The following is a 25,123-nucleotide window of genomic DNA, read 5'->3' as shown; positions in this document are numbered from 1 at the left end:
TCTATCTCCAGACATCTACCAAGAGCTTGTGGCATCCATGCGAAGGCAAGTTGTGGCTGTTTTGCGGGCCAAAGGTGGCATAACGCGTTATTGACTGGGTGGTCATAATGTTCTGGCTCATCAGTGTATATATTCTTACACACAATATAGTCTAGTCTCGACATGCATCATAGATGCATTCCAAGACCCTTTGCGTAAGTCAAAATTTTGCATTGTGGAAAAGGGTATGTATACGAACTGTTGTTACTCATAAACAGTAATATTAGACACTTGTAAACACCCTTCAGCTTACTTTAATCCATTCCTGAAGTTTTTGCCAACATTTTCCACATAAAGAACTAAATTTATACTGCATTAAAAAAAATCCCTACATTATTCAATATAAAGTACTGTTATGAAGCACAAAATCAATGATGAATGGGAGAGGAAGACAAAGCTCAATACTGTATGTACAGTACACATTGATAATATTAACGAAATGCAATACTATTACACTACTCTATAGTACATAAATATAATAATTACTACAATAACTAAGAAACTGAAGATGATAACGGTTTGGTAGGTGCTGTGATAAGCTTGACCGATCAATATCAATATTCTCCTGCATATTGAGAATCTATACTTTTTCTTTAATTTTAAGAAAGTTTATCTTCCCTAGCTTAATTTGAAACAGCATGCTAAGATATTACAATGTTAAATTAGTTTTTACATTTAGAGTGGAAATACAGAGTGGTTATTTGTATAACAAAGCAACGATTCAACTAAGTATGGTGAGAGAACTTCCGCACTTCAATGGTTCTAAAGGACTGAATTCCATTCATGAAACCAATATTTAGTACCAGAATCAAAGACGATACTTACGCTAAGCGATTACGAAAATTTTCATGTTGCGGCAAAGAATTTGTGTCAGCTCTAAAAATCAATACTGGTGAAAAACTCTCATTATAGTCGTTTGCATAAGTCGAATCACGTTGTAGAGCGAGTCAACTGAACATTGAAAATTATCTGAAGATCGAAGCCCCTCCCCCCTTGGAAAAATCCTGGATATGCCATTGGACACGAGAATAATAGAAAAAGCTATGTTTCCGTAGAGGATATATTCAGTAATGATGATTGATTTATATACAAATGTAAAATTTTATTTTTTCTCAGTTCGATGGTTTTTATTCTCTACTGATTTTTTCTATATCAATCATCATCATTTTACAAAAACATGAGGAGAGAAAGAAATTACAAGAAGTATTTAAGGTGGATAATGATTTAATGGAATTGTAGTTAAAAATCAAACTAATTTGCTTTAGTTGCACTTTTATTTTTCCTAGCTAGGCTTACAAGGTTAGCTCGGAAAGTTCTACAGTGCAACAAGGGCATAGGGAGGAGATGAAAATCATAATAGCCAACACGTGCCATTTACCCAATTCTCGATTGAAAAAACAGACCTCCACAAGAACTGATAAAAGGGAGGGGGGGGGGGGGGTATTTGCCTCAGTTCCTTTTTTTGTGCAATGATTACTCCTAAGAAAAGCTCTGCAAAACATCATCCAATTTCGTCTGTAAGTGTGGAGTGGACTTATGATTTTTTCTCTGAAAGTAGAAGGATCAAGCTCTTATGCGAGTATATTCGATATTTAAGTATAAAAAACGATTCCCATTGTTGCAGTCAAAAAGTGCATTGGTGGAAATTACATGAAACGGTTTCAGTAAAAGCCAATATGCTACTAGTCATATTTTCCAGAGTCCAATTCAAAATTTCCCGGAGTGTTCAAGTTTTCCAATGGTATTTCAATATTCTGAGAATTCCAAGTATTTCTGGTTTCTTGAGTGATTGACTACCCTGAATTATATAATGCTGATTCTTCCTTTCTTAGTTAGCCTAAGAGATAGCTATTAGTATTCAAAAAACCATTTTGAGCATGGTGGCTGGATATTACAAAATATTGGTATAAAAACTTCCCTATAATCAAGTCAAACGGATTAAGATTGCTTCTTAAAGCCTTAATTTTCTTTATGTAGATGAACCCATAACAATAGGAACAAATAGCATAAGTCCAACCAAAATATAAATAAGAAATTGATATGATGAAGTATAAGTATGAGATGTACGTAAATATTATCTACATTTTTACACTCTCCACTTTTTGAGGGGTACGCCTAATCAGTAGGCAATTGCGGTGAATGATCTTTCAGGAGCATAAACATTGACTGAATAATTCCACACAAAAATCCATGAATCCTTTTATTAGTAATTCCACAAAATTTATCGAATATATTCTCAGAAGAATAATCATTTAAAAAAATGAAGAAATGAAAGAAAATACATACAAAAACATGATCCGTTTTCTTCTTCTGGGTTCCCAACATAATGGTTTGATTCATCACATCTAAAAGTATCAATGGTAGTTACAAAAACAAAAGAGAACAATTTAAAAACTTTAGCAGCCAAAAGGGAAAAAAAGTTACCTATTACAATGTGGCCCATTGATGCCTTTTGTAGTACAATAGCACCTTCCTGTCTCCCTATGGCACAAATCCCCATGGTTATTGCAAAAGCATGGAGTACAATTGCCTCCATTAACAGGATCTCCATGATAGCCTGCCATACACTGCTGACAATGAGTACCTGCAGAAGTATTTTAAATATTAGTCAGACCACAGATAAAAATAATGTTGTCAATGCTTTTGTAGTAGTTATCAAATGAGGCAGTGTGAAGCAAAGGGATGTAAGTGGCAAAATTAAAAATTTGGATATGACCAGTACACATGGTAGGTGAACCTCTCCTCTGTCTTGGGGCAAGAGATGGTACTAGTAGCCCTGGCAGTTGCTGCTATACAGCATAATTTAGAAAAAGAATTCAATGAAAGCCATCCCATGATGTTATCTTTAAACGCATTTTACTCAAAACTAGAAAATGTTCACTTACATCCCTTTGCTTCTCACTGCTTGAAATGAGTAAAGCGATAAAAGTTTATCGAATATACATTAATATATACATACACACAATATACAAAGAGAAATGAACAAACATTGTGAAATCTTAGAAGCCAGGAACAGAATTTATCTGTCACACAAATTATTTCTTAGTTTATAGGAAAATTCAATGGAGCATGGTTCATGACAGATTCTTGTTTGGAAAGAACTAGTGGCTAAAATATTCTTTTATCCAGGCCCAAGTGACCTGGCGCCCAAAATTTGTTGGACCCTGTAATTATATATATGTACAATAACTTACCTTCTGTTAAATGTTGACAAGGCATGACACATTTATCCGTTCCATTGAGACAAGTACTATGCCCATTGCACTGACATGCTATAAGCAAAAACAAACTAATTACATATTTTGTTACATAGCTTATTTGAAGCAGATAACTATAAGTAATATTTAAAATGTACATCTTGATACCCTTTCAAATTATTACTGAACGATGAATTACATGGCAACAAGTAGCATGCAAGAATGATGCCCACAACTCTGAAAAAACTTTAAAACAATCTAAAAAAAATTAACACATGGAGAAATCAATATTTATGTTTAAAACCCTATAAGTTTCTTTTCCTTCCATTTTTATTTTCTTATAAAGTAAATTGAAAATGGATGCAATGTTATTTTCAGTAGACTCCCAAGCAAATGGCTAAATAGGATTGGGAGGAGTCCAGTAAAGCAAAATTCCAGTTAAAGTAGAGAATAAAAAAAAAATAATGCACGATTGATGAATACACTTTAGAAAGTTACAGTAAACTATTAAATATCATTGGATTGTTTTCAATAATTAAAAACAATTATTACATTAGGCATTTCTCTAACAAAAGTGAATTTATTAAAAAAACTATTTATATAAAGGCTACTTCAATCGGAGCAGGTAGATGTTGGCTACCTGTGGCGGTCATGTTGTTTTCAGGGGCGGATACAGACTACCATTTTAGGGGGAGGGGATCATGCTGAAAATTGCCCCCCCCCCCCCCCCCCGGATGAACAAACCTATGGTTTTCAGTATGAAAAATTTCTGGAACTGTTTGGGAGTCAAGAAAAAGCACCAAATCAATCAGTAACAAGGCACCTAATAAAATAGAAAGGTTACTAATTCATTTCATGAGCAATGAAAAGTAGTATATAAAATACTTACTTTAAAAAATAATTAATAGTTGAAAAGATTACTGAAATCTTTTTTTTCTTTGTTCATAAAGTATTTTAACACAATGGGAACAAATGATATTTCTGACAGTTGGGGGAGGGGGGGGTCATGACCCCATGACCTTCTCATTGTATCCACCCCTTTGTTTTGGGACAGATGGCATACCAACTGACATGGAATGACCAATCAGTCTAAGTTACATAATTGTGTAATCGGATATGTACTAAATTTAAAATCTACCTGGGCATGAAGTGAAGTACCATTGACCGGCAGGACACATGGAATTATTTGAAGGATGTGTTGATCCAACATGTACAGGCCCTGCAGCAGAGCCTTCTAAACAGATTCCCAAGCCTGTTCCACTACCATCATCACACCAACCACAGCGAGGATTTTTTTGACATTGGTCACATGTTTGAATGTCTCTGCAATTTAGACCTGTAAGTAATAATTTAGAGAAAATTACTTAAAAAAAAAAAAAAAATGCCTTCAAAAAATACCCAGGAACTAAAAAGCAAAAAATAAATGATTACACTTACATTCTATTTCCTACCCAAACATAGAAATGAAATCTATTTTACAATTCCAGTACAAAAATCAACTAAACTAAACACCGAATTATAAAATAAACACTGGTTTAAAATAACCTTTTGAAGTCGGGGCCTCCTATAAACTACTACCTAACGTAACTGAGTAGGTTTAGTTTTAAAGACTAATTTCGCGTATAGTTAAATTAGTGTTTAATTCAGGGATTCGGTGGGTTGTCAGTTACGTTCAGGTATTGCAGGCTGATAAAGATTCAAGGGGAGAAATTGAAAGAACAAGAAAACAGGGAATGAAAATTAAGAAAAATTGGAATATTTTCATTTTTTTCTTTTCTTTTTTTTCTTTTTGAGACATTCTTTGACAATGACAAATGATCTTTTTAGCCCTGCCAACCTTACGAAATGAAAAACAGGAAATTATCTTAAAGTTTAAAGAGAGAAAACTGGAGAGTTTAAACTATGTTATTTGAGGGGAAAAAAAGGGTTTATTAAAAAAAAAATACTAATACAGTTTATATTAGTGTCATTAGCCCTAAGAAACTTAGGTAAATTTGGCTACAATTTGAATTAGGTTAATTAGTTGGGGAAAAATTAATTCCAGCAGTAAAATAAAGTACATACACTGAAAAAAAAATCACTAAAGAGTTTTCCGCGGCAGTACATTTCAAGCATAACAAAAAGCTTCAATTTTAAATGCCATTTTTAGGGGGGAGGGAGCTGAAAGCAAGGGACGCCAAAAAATACCTTTAAATTTTAACTCAATAGGCATTGCACAGTGTACAATTTAAGAAGTAATCAAAAAAAAAAAAAGACAAACCAGAAACAGATGCTAAAAGATTGCTGCCCAAACATCAGTAATGCCTTTCCCCCCAGATGCATACCATATACTGAAAAGAACTTGGAGGCTATAGTAGTGCCTTTTAATCAGGATTAGAAAAACAATTTTCCTTTTACAAATAAAATTATCAATAAATTATGATAAAATTAAGACAAAGTAAGAAATCTAAAGAAAAATGGGAGAAATTAATACTTAAACTTAAAACTGGGAGAAATGAGCAAAAAGTGGGAGACTCCCATGAATAACGGGAGTGTTGGCAGGTCTGTCTTTTCGATTTGTTAGTGAAGAAAGTTCGTCATGCTTCATGGAAGAGATGCGAGATATAATGGATGCATTAATGCCCAACAAAGAACTAAAGAGAAAAATAATGATTTCCACAAAAGACTATAATAACCAGCTATATTTTATAAGCACTAAGTTCATTCATGTTTTCTTTATGCACATTGTGCATATGCCACTGAAATTAAACCAGTTATATTTTGATCCATCATTTTTTTTCTTTCTAATGGGGCTGTTTTAGAGACACTGCAGACTTAGTGCAATCTTCCGGCATAGCATCCACTCTTTCATGTTGCACCACCATTGGTGGGATGCCATTGCCATGAGAATTTTGATGCCGAGTTTCCCCACTAGATGGAGGCACCTGGGCACTATTCAATGCGAAACTGCACTAGGAGTTTAATTTTTCTAAGAGGTGCTCTAAGCCAAATGAGTACTAGAGGGATCTTTTACATGCTGCATAATCACACGATATGGACACTGTCGATTTTCTGCATCTTGAAAATCCACTGACTGGAGCCAGGTTTAATCCGGCATCTTTGGGGAGTGAAAGTCCCGCGTCTTGACCACTGCATCACTCTGTCGGCTATGATCTGTCATTAGATTGAAGCATTTTTTTTTTATCTAGGGAACCTAACCCTAATTTTAACACTACTATTAAGTCTAAAACATGTGGTTTTGACTTATGTGACATTTTCGCGAAACCTACTCCCAACGTAAACTGAAGGTCTATTGCAGTGGTGTCTAACCTTTTTTTGCTTGTGGGCCGCACCTCATATTAAAGTGAATCTCGCAGGCCAGAACACATATAAAATTAAAATATACTTAAATATTTTTAGATAACAATAAGTATTAAACTGAAAAGGAAAGAAAATTACAAATCAAGAATATTGCTGCTATCATACTTGCATGCTTATTACATTGGAGTGAAGTTTCCAACTGTTTTTTGGATACAAATTTCTGACTGTTTAACATCAAATTTGCAACAATCATTCAAAATGTTGAATCAAGATGATTGTTTGTGCTAGATGGTTTCAAAATATCTTATTCAATTCATAACATTGAACATATCAACTGGCCACATGGATCAGTTATGCGGGCCGCAGGTTGGACAATACTGGTCTATTTTGTACCTTAATGATCACTATTGTAATAGTTTTAATATTCGTTCTTTTAATTCAAAAAATGTTACACTACCTGCTATTAATACTGCTTTTGAGTTCCGCTAACACTCACCTTTCATTTAGTAACTAATAGGACTCGGCGCCGATGGTTCAATAATTTAGCCATCGGCATCGGCATCGGCGGCCGATGCTAACTAGCAGGAAACATCGGCCCATCGGCCTTAAAATACATCAAAAAGCCGATGGAAAAGGCCGATGTTTTTTTTTTTTTTAAAGGACCTTTGCTGTTTTTACTTTTTAATACAAAGTAAAGGGAGTTTTTGATTTTTGGGAGTTTAAAACTGTTTACTTAAATTTCAGTATGAATTTCTATTTTAGTCACCTCTGAAAGAGTTTTTAATACTACATTCAGGTACCAAACAAGTTAATTATTGCGTTGTTTCTTGCAGTTGGATGTACGTATATATCTCTCATAAGTCATAACTCAAAGATGGTAAGCTGTAGAAGGTTAAGTTTTCGCATGCGGGGTGTGCGTACGTTCCAGTTGTGCGCTTCCCTTTTTGTCTTCGATTGGGTGTTCTGAAAAGCCGGTTTACTCCTTTTTTGTAGCTATTAATTACTTATTTCAAAGTAAAACTAATATAGTGTCTCAGACTGACGATCATTTGGTGATACATTGCCGCATTGGAAACCATGGAAACAAATATGAGATGGCAAAACCGGTTTTTGTGTCATTTTGGTAGATTCCAGTTGAACCGACGGTAATTTTTAATTTTTCGATATTTTTAATATGAATCACATTAATGCAGTCTTTTCTGTATCGCTTCGGCGGAGCTACAAGTTTGGGGCCCATCGAAATATATTTTGGGGCCCCATTTCTCTATCACAGAAGTTGTAAAACATTTATCATAAGCATTTTTGTAACTCCTACGGTGTCCCTATAGTTATGGGGCCTTTCGTGCAGTTGCAACATTTGCTATATTTTAAATCCGCCACTGCACGTCAAAACAAACTCGGGTGCAAGTTTAAAAAGGTTTTTTCAGCTCTATTTTTATGATTATTTTGAACTCGATTTTTTACGACTATTTTTTGAATTTCCGAGAACACTTGCGTGCCCCTCCTCCCACTACCTCAATTTCTGAAATTAAACTCTAGTTGTACTTCTGAGTTCTTTAAATTAACAATATTTAGATATTTTTTTATTCAAACTTTATCTATTGTTTAGAAAGAATTTAGAGCATTAATGTAAGAAATTGATTAAAGACGTTTTGAATGGTGACATAATTCGAAAATCCAAGGGACTTTTGAAATTTTTTCTTCAGAAGTGCTGAAGTAGATTCAGAAACTCTTCCGAGGCGTTGGTGGTAGCGGTTCTGTACTAAACAAATGAGGCCTAAAATGGGGCCGAAGTGTGAGTTACTCCAAAATCAGAGGGTGACCCTCCCCCCCAAACCATCCCTCGTCGTTTCAAGCATTTCTTAAATATTTAGAGCGATTATTTATTTTGGTCAAGAAATGTCATTTTGCGTATTTCTCATACTTGTTTCACCTATATTTCGTAATGCGCCTTCTTTTTTGCATCATTAATAGCGATCGATTTTTCTTCTGTTGTGAGTAACGATTTTTTTCTATTTATATAAAATCAATGAATCAGTTATTTTCGTTTTTTATAGAAAAGTTTCAAGGATTTTTTATTATGCATTTTTTGAAAAAAATTTCAGAAAATTATTGTTAAATTTAAAAATTTAATTTGAACTTGTTTGTAAAGCTTCATAAAAGATTAAACAATCAAATTGTTCAATATTATGTGTGCAAACATCAGATCAAGTAGTATATTTATTTCGGTTATTAACTTGGTGTAAATATTGAGTTTTTTTTTTTTTTTTGTAGCTGCGTTTTAAGAACCTCGCTCTTTTCATGGCTATTTCGTTTTTCAGCAAAATGTATGTCACTATTATAGCTTTTATGAAAAACGCAAACTTTTCTATTCATAAATTTTAAATAAGTACAAAAATATTCCTATTATGATTTAATATTGTAATTTATCTGACACCTTTTTTGTTTGATTTGATGACTAAAAAATGTCTACGTGCAATCTTTCCACTTTAATTGCGTAATTTGTTGACGGTTTCACAGTTTTATTCTTATTATTTTTATTTTTTTTATTGTTATTATTATTTTTTTTTGAATGATTAAATAACATAATTTAATGTTTTAAAACTATTTTTAGTGTACCTAAATCCATACATTATTACAATATTACTGAAATCTTAATTATATGTTCAATTTAAAAAAAAAATCTATTGGTTATTAAACAGTCTCTTTGTTTTTCTTCCTTTTTTTTTCATTCTTTTTTTTTTTTTTGGCTGTTGTTCTTTCTCTTTCATCACACAGCAGTCAAAAAAGGAGAAGCATAACTACACCCTATACAGATTGTACGTAATACGATCCAAAAGTTCGGGAACAAGCTGTATAGAACCTTACTCAAAATAGTTCACATTGCCGAAGCACGTTCACTTTTAAAAGGTCACCTTGAGGGACTATGTACTTCTGCCAGTGTTCATGAAACTTCTGGAATCAGTCCTGGAAGCCGTTTTTCGCTACCTTCTATGATGCAGCTTTATCTTCTCCTAACGGAAGAAAGCGACGTCCATGCAAATGTTTTTTTTTTTTTTGGCTGGGAACAAGTAAAAGTCACTCGGAGCTAAGCCTCAACATGAAACTCGCCTTCTTCCCCACAATGAAGTTAAAGCAGCAGCGCAAGAGGCCTTACAGGAGGTTGCGAAAAATGTCTTCCACAGGAGTGCTTCTAAAAGCTATACGAACGTTGGCAGAAGTGCATAGTCGTCCAAGGTGACTATTTTGTTGATAGATGTGCTTCGGTAATGTGAACTATTCAGGGTAAGGTTTTATACAACTTGTCCCTGAACTTTTAGATCATACTAAGTACGTATGTGTTTTTAACATACTATTTCATAACGTTTTTGAGTGGCGCAAGTTTACGCGAGAATTTGCGATAATTAACTGAGGAGGCGTTCAAAATGGATATTTCGGTCATCTATATGTTCTTAAGTACATATGCATGTACAAATGTGCCGGAAAAACTTTATGAAATTTAAATTGGGTGATCGTAAAATAGAAATTTAGGTCGAAATCTGTTTTTTTCTTGTTTTTTTTTGTGATTATACCATTCCTTATTCGTAGAAAGGAAGTAAAGTGAAATGAATAAACGATCCTTTAAATCCTTGATAATCTTATTAATTTATTTCTGTTTGATTTTTTTTTCCATCGGCCAACGGCATCGGCCATCGGCCATCGGCAATCGGCCATTTGGAGGAAAACAATCGGCCATCGGCCATCGGCCATCTTTGAACAATCGGTCAACAATCGGCATCGGCCCATCGGCCAAAAAATGCCATCGGTCGAGCCCTAGTAACTAAATAGTTACAAATTAAGCAAGACCAACATTGAGAAGCACATATGTTTCATGCACAAGATTTTGAGAAGTTGAACACTACCTTTGCGCAAGACAATCCTGATGTTCCGTTTTACGGTTACTGTCTATTGGCAAATGGTTGAACCTGGACTTACACCCTATTTGCATGAAGTTGAAAGAGGCTAAAACTAATTTCTGGTGTTGTAAACAAATTATTAAAAAAAAAAAATGATTTATGCCATTTTTGCTCTTAACTGCTCAGAAAATTTTTACTAATTATGTGCTTTTTAGACCCTTAAACAAAACAAGTTTCTATTCTACAGTGCAGGCAAAACACATTGAATTTTTAACTTATTTAAAACAAAACCTTTCATCGTACCTCTACATTTGGGCAATTGAGTGGTCCATTCCATACACTGGGCAACAGGGAAAACTGCAGCATAAGCATTGGATTCTATGCACATTTGCTGACTGCTACACCACATGCATGGACCTTGAGTACAGTTTTCACAAGTATGTCTGCTACTACAAGGAATTTCACATTTAACTCTGTAATCATCAGTAAGAATAGCTTTTTCTGTACCATTACCTATTGATAAAAGAAGACTTTAGTCTCAGAAGGGAAATAGTTATTTTTTGAATTACACAGAAAAGATTCAATCATTAATATAGGTGCCACTTGTACAGTCAATGGGGAAATACTCTTAATTATTCAGTTAATATATGTAATGAAAAAAGAAAAATGTCAGCTGACAAGGGATTAAAATCTTGAAAACTGCATGAATGAAATTTTCATAAAGTACCGTATACTCATTAAAATGAACACAATAATTCTTACATTATTCTGACTTTTTTTGTACATTCATTTAATGTTATTGATATTTGAAATAATTCTAAAAAAAAAAACTTTGATGGGAAACGAGCAAAGATATATTATACTTATTTTTAAAAATCACACTAAAAAAATCACACGGTATAATTAATTTTTTCACACTTTGGTAAAAAAATTAATTATACCAAAAGACTTATTTTGAAACTACTTTTCTACTAATTATATATTCAAATATTTTCTAAAACTCTGCAGACTAATTGTTTTCAAAAAATAAAATATATGTATATGTAAATAATCAAGTTCTGGGATTAAACATAAATTTTGCCAAATGATGCACTAGCATAGAAACAACAACAAAAACAATTTTTCTTAAGATTAACTTGTTTCATTTTCTTCATTAAAAAAATTTTCAGGATGCAAACATATAACTAAAAAACGTCAATTTCATTGCACTTTTTCTTTGATATACATAGTATCTGTTTATTAGGACTATTTTCTTTTTTTGCTTCATGCGACTCAATGAAGAAAAAAAAATGCTTCCCCCCCCCCGAAACATTGTTACCAACTGTACATAAATGTGATACAATAAAACTTCGTTAAGTAGTCACTCAAGGGACAAAAAAATTTTGACCACTTATGCAGAGTGACTACTTATGTGGAGTGGGAAATTAAGGAAGGAAAGAAAAAAAAAAAACTTCTCACAAGTACTTTCATGACTAGCTATAGAATTCAGTGAGAAAAACCAAAAGCTTGAGTAATCAATGTCTATAAACTAGTGGGAACTTTAAAAAGGAAAAAACACTCATTATAGTTACCTAACATTATATTCTTTTAATTATACATTATTCAATCATAATAACTCAGCTTAATGTACTAAAACAATCCATCAGTGATGACGTTGTTGCTTACTGAAAATAACTCTGTCTTCTAACGTGCTTCAAGCTTTAAATTCTGCGTCTGTTGTACCTTTAACGAATGTTAAATACTGACAAATGTTCTCCAGGTATTAAATTTTGTCTGTCTTGCTGGATGGAGTTTGATTCCTATGATTGGTACTAGACGGAGTCGTAGCAAGAAGTATGCTTTGAATGACCAGAAGTGAGAAGCAAGATTTCAAGGAAAAATGACTATCACACAGCATTTCAACTAAGTCTAATGCCATTTTCTAAGATACGATAACAAAAGAGAGTTTTAGAAAACAATTTTTGAGTGACTAGTTAGCCGGGGTAAAGTTAAACTTGGTGACCAGTAAAAGAGGATCATTTTACATTACTGTGAATGATACCTTGTCAGGACCAAAGGAAAACGACGACTTAAGCGGAGTGACTACTTAAACGGTTGACTACTTATTGAGGTATATGTTTTATTCTTCCAGAACCCAGAGTCTGTTCAGGAAGAAGCAGACTTTTATGCTCCCAGATTACACTTCTTTTGCTAACTTTAATCTGCACTATTTTTTTCATGTGATATTAGATAATTATTCTTTATATCTTAAAAAAATAGTTGTGTACTAATGGTGAACACTTACTGCTGTTTTAAATGAAAGATGGTTTATGATTTGACCAGTAGCATAACTATGTGGTCTAGTGCCTCTGGTGAACAAACGAAATTGCAACCCCCCCTCCCCCAGGGTCGCCCACATGGGAAGTCACAAGAGGTCATTGTGACCTCAAAAAAAATTTATTAATTTTTTTGGAACATTTTGAGTAATTGATTTGACAAATAGGAGCAGCAATTTTTTAGAATTGTTTTTTAGAATTGTTTTCAATGATCCTTCTCAGTAGATGTTATGTATGTGTATATGCAGGGTGTTTCGTTTTAACCTGCAAGACCTTTATTTTCATAACTGTTAGTCCTAGATGTATACTTCCAATTGCAAAAATGTTTAAAAACAGGTTCAGAGTTAAGATGTTGAAAGTTGGAAGTGGAAATAAAAAGAAGTCAAAAAATGTAAAATTTTACTTGTTATACTGGCCCCTGGTCACCTAACTTATATTTAGGGATATAATCTCCATTGAAAAATAATTCCAACACGAAAAGTTTGAAATTAGTACGACCAATATTCACAGAGATATGAAACATGGCGTTTTGTGACTTAGACCACTTTTCACTCGCCGTCAATAACACCTTTTGGGGGAAAACATAGTGGTTAACAAGTGTTTAAAACTATATGGGTGCATAGAAAGTGGTTTTTAAAACTGTTTGAGGTTTTGTAGTGTGTTTTTGCATATCACGGCATAACATTCGCATTTATTTTTGAATAGCAATGAAAAGTATAAATACTACCTTGTTTTTCTTACTTTAACGACCTGTCATTCTTCTGAATGGGCGATAAGTTCCAATCTCATCTTTTGTATGGTCCCGAAAAACTTTAAACTGGAATATCTCCTTGAGTTTTGGTCGCACAAATGTCAAGTTTTTTGTGTCAGTAATAGTTTTCAACGGAGATTATTTCTCCAAATATTTGTTAGGGGTCCTACGATACGCATGAAAAGTTTTTTTTTTGACTCATTTTTATTCTTGCTTTAAACTTTCAATATCTTAACTCTGCATCTGATTTTGAACATTTTTTGCAATTGGAAGTATACATCTAGGACCAACAGTTGCGAAAATAAAGGTTTTGCAGGTTAAAAATCATTTTATTTTTAATCAGTCGAAATGCTGCCCCCCTGACTGCTGGGCTCCCGGCGAGAGCCACTCCTGCCAACCCCTAGTTATGCTACTGCAGTCAACACACAAAAGATAGTAAGTTAGCAAAAAAAGAATAAAATTTTTCACCAAAATTGTAACAGAAGTTGTAGGCATAATGCACTCTAATGTGCCCTGAAAGGCGAATCAACATACCATGGGTAGAGGCACATTGGTCCACTTTACAAGGTTCCCCGTAAAAAACAATATTATGACGGCACCAGTAACAGACAAGTGGCACCATTTTTGGACATTTTTAGAATGCCTTAACAGACCATAATGGAGTGATTCATTCATTTTAATCTACACTAAGCTACTACCATATCGCTCTGACCGAGGTGGCAGCAGATATGCGCATACAACCAACCTGTTTTACTGAGACCTACTGTTCGTCCTTTTAAAAAGTTCAACAATTTTTCGTATACCTCTAAAAGGTCATCCTAGTCACCATAGCGTCCTTACAACTCAACAGTTTTGTTTGAAGTACCCTTTGAGACAAAGCTTTCACAATTTTAATCGTATTTATCTATACATCTAGTATGCGCATACCTCGCTTACCCTTTCGTTACTGGCGACGAAATTCAAATCATCTCTTACCGAACTACATTCCTGCCGAGTTTGCTGGTTGCAGTTCAATTTTTTTTTGATGCATACATTTTTTTGTTGACAAAGTGTATTTCAACCTTTGAAGACAGCTCTGTTTTTGCTACTGAATCACTCCCAACAACTCGGATTTTGAGCTCAAAATTTATGTTTAATTCCAAGCATTAAAAAACATTTAATTGGATTAAAAAATACGGGTAAAAATAGTTGTTGGTTACTCCAAAGTTTAAAGTGCCCTCTATCAGCAATTTTTAAACTACATCTTCAAAATTTGTTTTCAAGAAAATAATGATAAAAATAAAAACTTTAGCGAAAACCGCAAACAAATCAACCCAAGTTTTTGTTTTTTATGATCGTTTGAAATTTTGAACCCTAAACTTTAATGGTGCCTATCTGCTTCGGAAGACGTTTGGGACCCTATTTTTGCCATTAGATTGTTTGCCCATATGGGTACTATTCCCCTTTAAAGTTTTGTCCAAGAATTCAGAAACACCTTGTATGCATAATGAACCAATTCAACATTTCAAAAAAAAAATCTAGGATGATAAGAAATGTTTCGTGAAACTTACTATAAAAAATCAAACTGATGATTAAATGTTTTGATGAGATAAAAAATTAAAAGTAAATAAGTGTACCAACATGCTCTATCCACCTCTAAATGCAGTAATTCTAGAATAATAATGATAAAATTCTTACTGGATTCACGAACAAATGTATAGCATTTTTCATCTGTTTGCCACCCACAATGATACTCAGTATGGCATGCATGACAATTATGTAATTTATCACAATTACTACTTTCAGCAACTTCACATTTTTCAATTATATTTGTTTCCTGAAACAATAAAGTACATTAAAACTAAAAAATTGAACATGGTACAATTGAAGAACATATTTCACGGAATTATTATAATATAAATTTTAGTTTAAAATGAAAAACATTTAAATTGGTTGAGTAATGCAACTGAAATGCTTTATCTTTTGTGTATTATCAAGCTGAATGAAGTTCTTTAGTTATATAAAATTAATAACCTGAAAGTAGTATAGTTTTACTTAAAGAGTAAAAAAATCAAATAAGTGTCTACAGAAGCTAACAAAATAGAAGATACAATTAATACTTGCCATTTTTTAAAAACAGCAGATATTTTTAAACTAAGTCTAACAGGAGAAAACTAATTAGATTTTTGTATCAAAAAACAGCTGAATTTATTTTGAAAATATTAAGACAGCTTTTTGAATAAAATTTCATTGGGTTCAGCATTCAACTTAATGAAACTTAAGAGTCATTTTTTTTTTAAAGCTGGACACTTTTAATAGTTGATGTCTTCAATTTTCGTAAAAATTTCAGGATGTGTTAGTGGTACTATGATAAGAAAAAGTGAAGTTCCTTTTTTTAAAAACACTGATTTGTCTGCCCTTGAGTAGGGGTCAAAGTTTAGGGTCATGAAAAAAAGAGCTAAATATATGAATGCTTTGCTTCAAAAGCAATTATTGAACCAAGCCAATTCTTTTAAATAAGGATACTACTTGATACTAGGTACATTCTAATATAAATATTTTGGCGACTCACAATGGCTTTGAGGGCAAAGGTCAATAGAAAATACAATTTTTTAAACTTTTTCTTCCTTGTTTGGACCCGGATATCTGCTAAAGCCGTGAGTAACCTTCAGCAATAAGTATATGATTAACTACTCCCCACAGTATAGTACTAAGAAAAATATAAAACAGCTTTCGTTTCTCTTGGCTTTAGTAGTTAAACGGTCTCAAAGTCGATGATTTTTTTTAAATGGCCAAGTTTAGAGGTCAATAACTTTGATCGTGATGGGTCAACAACTTTGGGACACAGCTCTAGTTATAGTCCGAGTGGTGTAGTTTAAGGTCCAGGTTTGAAACCCATGGCAACTAATCAACTTTTTTAACTATGCGGTCTCAAAGTTGATAATTTGAAACAACAAAAATCAAAGTTTTACACCAATTACTCTATAACTCCTGAGTCAAAAACTTTGAGCAAGAGCTGTAATTATGCTCTACGTGGTGTAGTTTTAGACTCATGTTAGAAAACCATGAGATCTAATCGTATTACTTAATAAAAAAAGTCTCAAAAATGATGATTTCAGTATAAAAGAGCATTTTTTCATGAGTTTACTACTCATGGGTACTACTCAAAATCTTCTGAGCTCAAACTCACATAAATTATAGAATGAATCAACAGCCAAATGGGCTTTAAGCTCCCATAATTTCATGCTTTCAGTGTCATAAAATTTTTCTGTAACCTTCACCACAACATGGCAGTTCTTCTTACAGAGCTGATCTGCCATTTTTGATGTGGAATCACTCTGATATAATATTGACAATTTACATGCATCTTTGTTTTGTTTTTTTGACTTTATAATGATCATAAATCAATGCTATATTTTAGGAAGAGAATTGCAATTGGGGAGATTTAGTTCATAATTACAGTAGAATTTGCATATACAATACTTGGTAATAAACTTTTATAAATAAGCAAATTTATTAAATTTAGCTCAAAGGGAAAAACATAAATAAAAAGTCAAAAAAAAGGAAAAAAAAACAGTTTTGTTTGGTTATAGCAAAACATATGGTTGAAATGTGCATAGTGTTCCACGTCAGCTGACCTGATTTTTCGAACTGTCCCCGCTTGATCATCCCCGAAAGGGATGAAATTTCCGAAAGGGATGAATTGAAAATTTGAGTTACCATGGGTTTCTAACCGGAATCTTAAACTACACCATTTGGACTATAACTAGAGCTGTGTCCCAAAGTTGTTGCCTCGTCACGATCAGAGTTATTGACCTCTAAACTTGAACATTTTAAAAAAATCATAGGCTTTGAGACTGTTTAACTACTAAAGCCAAGAGAAACGAAAGCTACAGTCGACTCCCGCTACACCTCGATCCGACTTACACGAAATGGCTATAACACAATTTTTTCAACAGTAAAAATTTTTTGAGCCCTCGCTGGCAACATGAAAAGTTTCGGAAGGGAACCGTGGTGTGTAAATTTTTGTGAATGGACCTTCATCCCTTTAGCATCACTAAGAGCAGAAGTACCCACACCGTACTAGTCTTTTATCGCTTATACAAATAACTACTTCTCATTTTCCATTATTTTTTTTCATTCTAAATGCGAAAGTTAACGAAATATAACAACACCTAAGAGCGCTGTTTCTAACAGTTAAAGAAAAGGTAAAGCATCTTGAAAAGCTGAAGCTGAACCAAAAAATGCTTCGAAGGGTAGCACAACAGTTAGGTATGAGTGAATCTTCCATACATACAATTAAAAGTCAAGAAAAGGAAATCCATAAAAGTTCACCGAGTAATAGTTTCCAAGCAAAATGCAAAAATTATGAAAATTGAAGCTGCTCTTTATTGTAAATGAAAGAAGCCAACGTTATAAAAGAACCAGTGAAGCAACTGTATTAAAAAATAAATTAGAATAAGGGTTTGATCACGTAGCATAAATCATAATCATTTTCACTTTTTTTAAGTTACAAAAATCATTACTGAATCAACTGTACAGTACAACTATAGGGCAATTGTTTTCCTTACTACATGCTATACGTACGGTACTGGTTTATTTATGTCTTTCTTTCTCATTCATCATTGTTTTTGTGCATCATAGCAGTATTTTATGTTGAATAACACTTTTTTAAATACAAATAAAAATTCAGTTCTTTAAGTGAGAAAAAGTAATGTATAGTTAAGAAAAGGTTTTTAACTGTTTCAGGTGGTGTTTACAAGTGTCTAAAATGATTGGTTATGTTTATAAACGTTTTTTCACATACCCTTTTCCACAACGCGAGATTTCGAGTTACGCGAGGAGTCTTGGAACACATCCCTCGAGTAAGTCGGGACTCGACTGTATTTTATATTTTTCTTAGTACTATACTATGGTGAGTAGTTAATCATACTCTTATTTCTGAGGGTTACTCACGACTTTAGCAGATATCCAGGCCCAAAAAAGGCAAAAAAAATTTTTTTTAAAGCATGTACAATTGACCTTTGCCCTCAAAGAGTGAGTCACCAAAATATTCATACGAAAATGTACTTAGTATCAAGTAGTATCCTTATTTAAAAGAATCTGCTTGGTTCACTCATTGCTTTTTAAGCAAAACAATAATATATTTAGCTCTTTTTTCTCACGACCCTAAACTTTGACCTCCACTCGAGGGTCAACAAATCAGAGAGGAAAGAAACTTCACTTTCTCTTATCTCAGTACTAGTAAAATATCCTGAAAGTTTCAGGAAAATTGACGGTGCCAACTATCCGGCTCCCATTAACTTTGACCAGCTTTTTTAAAAAATGACTTAAAAACGCGCACCCAAAATAATCACAGAAAATTGTTTAAACTTTTCAGAACTAAACTTAAAATAAAAACAAACATGAATTTTATTCACTATCCTGTTAACAGGTAATCAAAAATTAACGAAAAATGGAATTCCCAACACAAATTGCATTTCTCATTTCAAGTGTGGAACCAAAGCAAAAAAATCTAGCTTTGTAAGGAATAAAATAAATTTACAATTGCATTTTAATATGACCATGGTTTGATCTTATCTTCGAATCAATTTTGATCATTGAAAATTGTGGATGAATTAATTTGTAACAGTGAGTCTTTTTAAATAATTTTGGCTAAATTATTTCAAAAAGTTGAAGGAAGCGGGAAATCTTAAGGCAGCCAATAAAGGAGAAGAAGCTACTGCAAAAAACAGTAGATTCAGCATGTATGACAATTGCATTAATGTTTTCAGCTTTATATAAAATAATTTTACAACTGTCTAGAACCAAGTAATGTTAATCAATAGGAATCATACATTCTAAAAAAAAAAAAGTGCAGAAAAAAAATTGAGGATACTTTCTCGGAAGTATTTTAATTATAAGTCATCAGCCAATATTATTGCATATTCAATAGGGTCTGGTAGGGTAAAGTGGCCATAAAATCGTAGGTTTTCAACTTAGGTGGACAAAAAATGCTATAATTTCTTTAAAAAACTTCAACTTTTTTTATTATTATTTTACATTGCATTATTAAAGAACACGGCACATTGAATTTTAGGAAAAAAAATTGATTTAAGTAGTTTTATAACACTTTCTTTTCTTCATGTATTTATGACCACGTTAACCCATGGGGTGGGGGAAAGTGGTCATAGCATGGGGTAAAGTGGTCATAGTGAAAAATAGCTTCAAAACCGTTATAAATAACCCTAATATTTGTATAGTTCGGTTGTTTTTATAGTTCAAATATATGCACAAGTATATGCGTGCATACACGAGTATGTATGTGTTTTGTGAACATGAGTAAACACGTTCCTATATATGAGTAGATACATGTATACATCAGATACATGCATGCACGTGCCTACACAAGAATATACGTGTATACACAGTATATAAGAATTTTTACGGTATAACCTACAAGAGTGTATAAGTGTCTTCACGAGTATATACATGACATGTATAAATGTGTCACGTGCATATACGAGTATATACACGTGTAAACAAACATCATATGAGCGTATGCATTTGTATCTTGAGTATATGCGCGCATACCTGTCTATATGCGTGTATAGTAGACGTATATACACATATATAAGAGTACATACACGCATACATGAACACGTATACATGAGTTAACTCGTAGATACACCCAGTGCGTGTCTGTACATGACTACTCAGGTATATACTCGTATATATATGGAAGCACGATTATATACGTATGTAAACACGATTATAAGACGCATATACGTACATTTTCTTGAATATACCTGTACATGTATGCATACTCGAGTATGAACGCTTATATACGTGCATGCCTACAGAGTGAATCCAAACTCTTGAGCGAAAATCTAAGGGATGTGAGAGGGCAGGATAAGAAGCAAAGAATTATGAGAAACTTATGGTTGCTGATGCCCTACATGCACACAAAGTCAAAAACTGATTAATGCAAAACAGGTCACAAATTTGTTCACAAAGAGTATTTTACTCAACATTTTAGTTTAAGAAATATTTAGAGGAGTTGCTAAAAGTTATGGCCTGTAGTAACTCTAATACGTGCATCGCAACAAAGGCACAGCGACTGATGAACGATTTTCATAAGTCTCATTATTACAACAGAACGTGTTTTGTGATTGCGACGCGTGTATTACAGCTGCGATCCGCAGATTTCATAAATCTTTTTAAAACTTTCTTGAGACCTTAAATGTTGTGTAAAATTGTCTTTGTGAAATTGTTAGCAGAAGCCTATATTTTATGTTCTTGGAGCAATTTCTTAAAAAGATAGAATGTATTTTAATTGTTTAAAACTTATTCACTCAAACTATCCTAGAAATACATTCCGTTTTTAAATGTTGTTGAAAAACCGGCGTGCGTAAAATCCTGAGCGTGAGAAATCCCCAAGTGACTAAACACCCGACAAGTCAATCACGTGTTTCGCCCATCGGCGGACGTGACGTCAGGCCTCATGAGTTGAGGATCTTTCTGCTGGTAGCAGTCAAGAAAGTAAATTTAAGAAATAGCAACAGTTAAAGGATTAACTGTGAGTTGCTTTCAGATGCAAATTTTGATGACGTCATGTCATTGCGTCGGGGTAACAGAGAAGGTTTAAATAGAAAAACAATCAATCAATTGATCTCTTATGATTTGCTTCCGTTCTGCAGACGGTGTGTTTTGATTTGAGCATGTGTGCTCGAATAGAATGATTTATCCACGCAGAGGACGTGGAGGTTTTCCGATATGTAGTAACAAGATTCAATAGCCTGCTAACAGTGCAGGATGTTCTAAAACAGTGCCCTACAAGTAACGAAGGAGTTTTTTTAAGGAATATAAATTTAAAGAGTTGATGTTTTTTTAAGTATTAGGCCTAACAAAGCCGGAAGGTTCGTCTGGCATATACTCGATTACGGAGCCGGTCGGACTGGATTGAATCCACTATATGGTGAGGTAGCCTCTGCTAGTGGAGGTTCCTGTTTTGCTTGAAGCTGGGCAAATAATTTCCTGTGCTGCTGTTTCTGTGGCATAGGTGTGCCTGGGATTGATTGACCATGGATTCTGGTCTGCTGTCCACGAGTGGACGTTTTCAACTCGTCTGAACATCCGACAGATGGATGTTACCTTCGTTGTTATGTGTGCCAAGTTTAAAAGTATGGACTTCCAGTGGTATGATTATTTAAATAGTTTTCTGGACAGCTACCATCGTTGTGGCATGGAGTAGGGTAAATTTTTAAAAATATTAGGAACGTTTTAGAACTGTTGATAGTTTTTTTCAGTAATTGAATCTTGTGATATTTCTCTGTGATATTTGTTTGTTGGGGGGTATTATTATATGTGAATTGTTAATAGGGGATTTACTTTTTATAAATGTTTGATTGTTTCTGCCTATTTACATTTTACACATGTTTTTGAATAAAATGTTATTTAAATTGAAATTCAGTTTCCATTGCTTCATTTCTCCCGAACTTACCATTCCACATCCGTTGGTCCACCTTTAAAGGCCAACAGAAATAAATTTGTGACCTGTTTTGCATCCATCAGTTTCTGGCTTTGCGTACATGTAGCACGTCAACGTTGTGTTAGTGACCATATTTTCCCTATGATTCTTGCTTCTTATCCTTCCCTCTAACACCTAGGATTGATTTGCCATAGAGTTTAAAGCCACCCTGTATACATGTATATCATAAGCTTGTATGTAAGTGTCTACTCGAGTACGAATGCGTATATACGTGTCTACCTGAGTATATAACTGTTCGTATATATATGAGTTTAAGCCAGCATATACGTGTATAGCCGAATGTATAGCTGTATATAGATAAAAAATACTTGCAGACACTCATATACATAGTTATTGGTGCATTTATGTGAATACGTATATATACGTGTCTACACGAGTATATGCGTATGCATACGCATATACTCGTAAATTTAACCCCGTTTACTGTAAAAACAAAACATGTTAAGTGAAATTAATATTCAATTTATATCTGCCTTATACTTAAATATTAAGTGACTTTAGAAGAACAACATTCATTAAGCCTAATATTATGACCACTTTACTCCATATTACTTAAATTGCTCTAAAAAATTATCAAAAAGAGATTGAGCTAACTGCTAACGAGTAAGATTTCTTGAGACATGTAGGAAGCTTCCTGTGCAGTCCATCTGTTCATAATTCTAACAAACAAAATTTCCTGAGGAAGTTAAAAGAGGTGTTAAGATTGTAAAATTTTTCATATTCACCCAAAATATTTTTTTTAAACCACATAACATTTTTCCAGTTGTAAAATTTTGTATTCAGAATGTAGTTTCTAACCCCCCTGCTCTAAAATAAAATTTTCACATTCATTCGAACATTTATTTCCAAGCTATAGCCATTTCTTTGACGTATGACTACTTTACCCCCATTGACCACTTTCCCCCACCAGACCCTATACATGACATTCTATTTCCGAAAAAAAAAAAAATTAAATTGATACTATTTTAGATATTTGTATATCATAAGCTTGTATGTAAGTGTCTACTCATACTCATAAAGTGTATGAAAAGAGATTTTGTTTTCTTGAAAAATAATGTTTTTTTTTTCCAAAGTAAGATGTCTCCTGCTTTCATACTTTTTTTTATTCGTTGTCCAAATGCAAGCGAGCAATGTTTTGCTACAGAAACCCCAAGCTGAACATTGAAAACAAAATTGGCACATTTTGTAATGAGAACTGAATATTTTCAAAGCAGTTTTGGTTAATATTTTTCAATTACTTGCGTGCATTTTTTTTTTTACACATACATATAGGGATGCCGCTGACGACTCATAAAATTGGGTCCCAGGGGCTCAGGGTTCACAGAAATGTAGATTCTTTTTTAAAATCATGGATTCCTTTTAGATTTTTTCTCATTTAAAGAATGGTATTAAGAGTGAACAGTTTGTACCAACTCATATGAAACTGAATACAAAAATGTTTCAATTTAGAGCCACCTGACCAGCATGACTTCAATTTAGCGCAATGTTGAAACAAATATTTTACAAATCTAGAACTCTCAAAAAATTAATTAAAAATCTTATAAACGTGAAACAAATGTTCTCCCTCCATCTACCCTCCCCCCCCTTTTAATGGCAATATTAACTGAAACTAAATTAAAATTAAAAGCTAATGCCAAACTTTATGGATGTGTAATTGTTCTTTAAGATTAAAATAAACAATCTCTACAAAGTATGAAAGGCAAAAGCTATGCATGAAAAAAATCGAAAGTTCAACCGCAATGGTTTAGCTCAATGCAGCAATTTTATAGATGCGGAGTTGCTCTGATTATAATCCAGTTAAAATTATTTCATGGAAAAAAATCTCTGCACGAAAAATAAAAAAAGTATGAGAGAAGTTAGCTAGCAATATTGTGAAAAAGATCTAAAAAATAAAGTTTGCCGAATATTCGTGAGAGGGAGGCTATTTTATTGCTATGGATCTATCTAGATAATAAATGAAATGAAGGAGAGGGGGCTAAACAGAGCCAAGTACTGTGACCAGAGATCCATTGTACGAATCCTCAAAGAAAAGTCTTAAATAGCAGAAGCAAAATTCAGCAAGCATCTAATGGGAATGTCATGAATCTTCCAACCCTCAAGCAAGTGGCGACCAAGGTGTTCAAACCGGTAGGCAGAAAACACCTCGCAATCCCACAGAATGTGTCCAACAATTCTTTTCTGAAAGAGGCAACTCTTACAAGTTGGATCATTACCACTTGAATCACGGCAATCATTTAAAACCTAGAAATACAGCGGGGGTCATTTTGACCTTCTGAAAAGAAATCTGTATAGTTTGCTATGTAATGTTATATATTGGTAAAATTTAGTTTCAAATGAAAATATTAAAAAGAAATAGTTTATTTAAAGGATGCAAAGATTTTACTGATATATAATGAAGTAATTTTAAAAAGTTTTAAACAACCCCAAAGTAACCAGAGCTGTTTCAGTTGAATTTCAGAAACTAGGGGCTAAAGCCCCCTTTTATGTACAAAAAAATCATTCATGCTTCAAGTTATGACAATCATATGTTGTAAGAGACATTTTTGAGTTTCTGCTCTGTTTCAGCATGAGTAAATGTGCTTGCATTTTTATTTTGCTCAAAAAGATCAAAATGACACATGTCCAGATATTAGGTACAACCATTTAATTTGGGTTTGAAATAGAATACAATTTTCCTGAAAACTTAATATTATGGCACAGCAAAATGATTAAGGAAAAGTCAAGAAAGGAATAAGTTTCATGCAAAGATACAGAGAAGCAGTTAGCAAAAAAAGTTTGCTTGGATCAAAATGACCCCTTCCGTAATTCTAGTGTTATGACGCTCATAACAGTAAGATGGAGGGCTTAAGAATGTAACGACCAGCAAGAAGACCAACAGCCTTCTAACACTTTCCATTCAGACTTAAAGAGTTCTTCAGCCCTAATACTAGGTCAACCCTTATCAAGTTCCTTTGCCTGATGCTGCCTATCCAATTTATAGTTTTTTCCTAAAAATATCAAAAACAAGTCAAAATAAGATTCAATCCCTATTGCTGATTTAGGGCCAAGAATAGGAGTATCAGATACCTTATAATAAATTTATTAAAAGATAAATATAATAAACATCTTTAAAATGT

General features: G+C 33.4%; 1 protein-coding gene across 1 annotated transcript in view; it reads right to left on the bottom strand.

Annotated features, from left to right (window-relative positions):
* Positions 1 to 25,123, bottom strand: part of LOC129218479 (attractin-like protein 1) — a 117,024-nt gene that overhangs the window by 27,855 nt on the left and 64,046 nt on the right. Inside the window, exons 14-19 of the mRNA XM_054852760.1 lie at positions 15,176 to 15,314; positions 10,736 to 10,945; positions 4,375 to 4,572; positions 3,234 to 3,311; positions 2,464 to 2,623; positions 2,326 to 2,384 (exon numbers count right to left, since the gene is read on the bottom strand). Coding sequence (XP_054708735.1) covers positions 2,326 to 2,384; positions 2,464 to 2,623; positions 3,234 to 3,311; positions 4,375 to 4,572; positions 10,736 to 10,945; positions 15,176 to 15,314 — 844 coding nt within the window. The remainder of the gene's footprint in view (positions 1 to 2,325; positions 2,385 to 2,463; positions 2,624 to 3,233; positions 3,312 to 4,374; positions 4,573 to 10,735; positions 10,946 to 15,175; positions 15,315 to 25,123) is intronic.

This window comes from Uloborus diversus, chromosome 3 (genome assembly GCF_026930045.1).
Source record: "Uloborus diversus isolate 005 chromosome 3, Udiv.v.3.1, whole genome shotgun sequence".
In the NCBI taxonomy this organism is placed as follows: domain Eukaryota; kingdom Metazoa; phylum Arthropoda; class Arachnida; order Araneae; family Uloboridae; genus Uloborus; species Uloborus diversus.
Note: the sequence above shows the minus strand (reverse complement) of the source record. Positions and strands in the feature narration are given on the sequence as shown.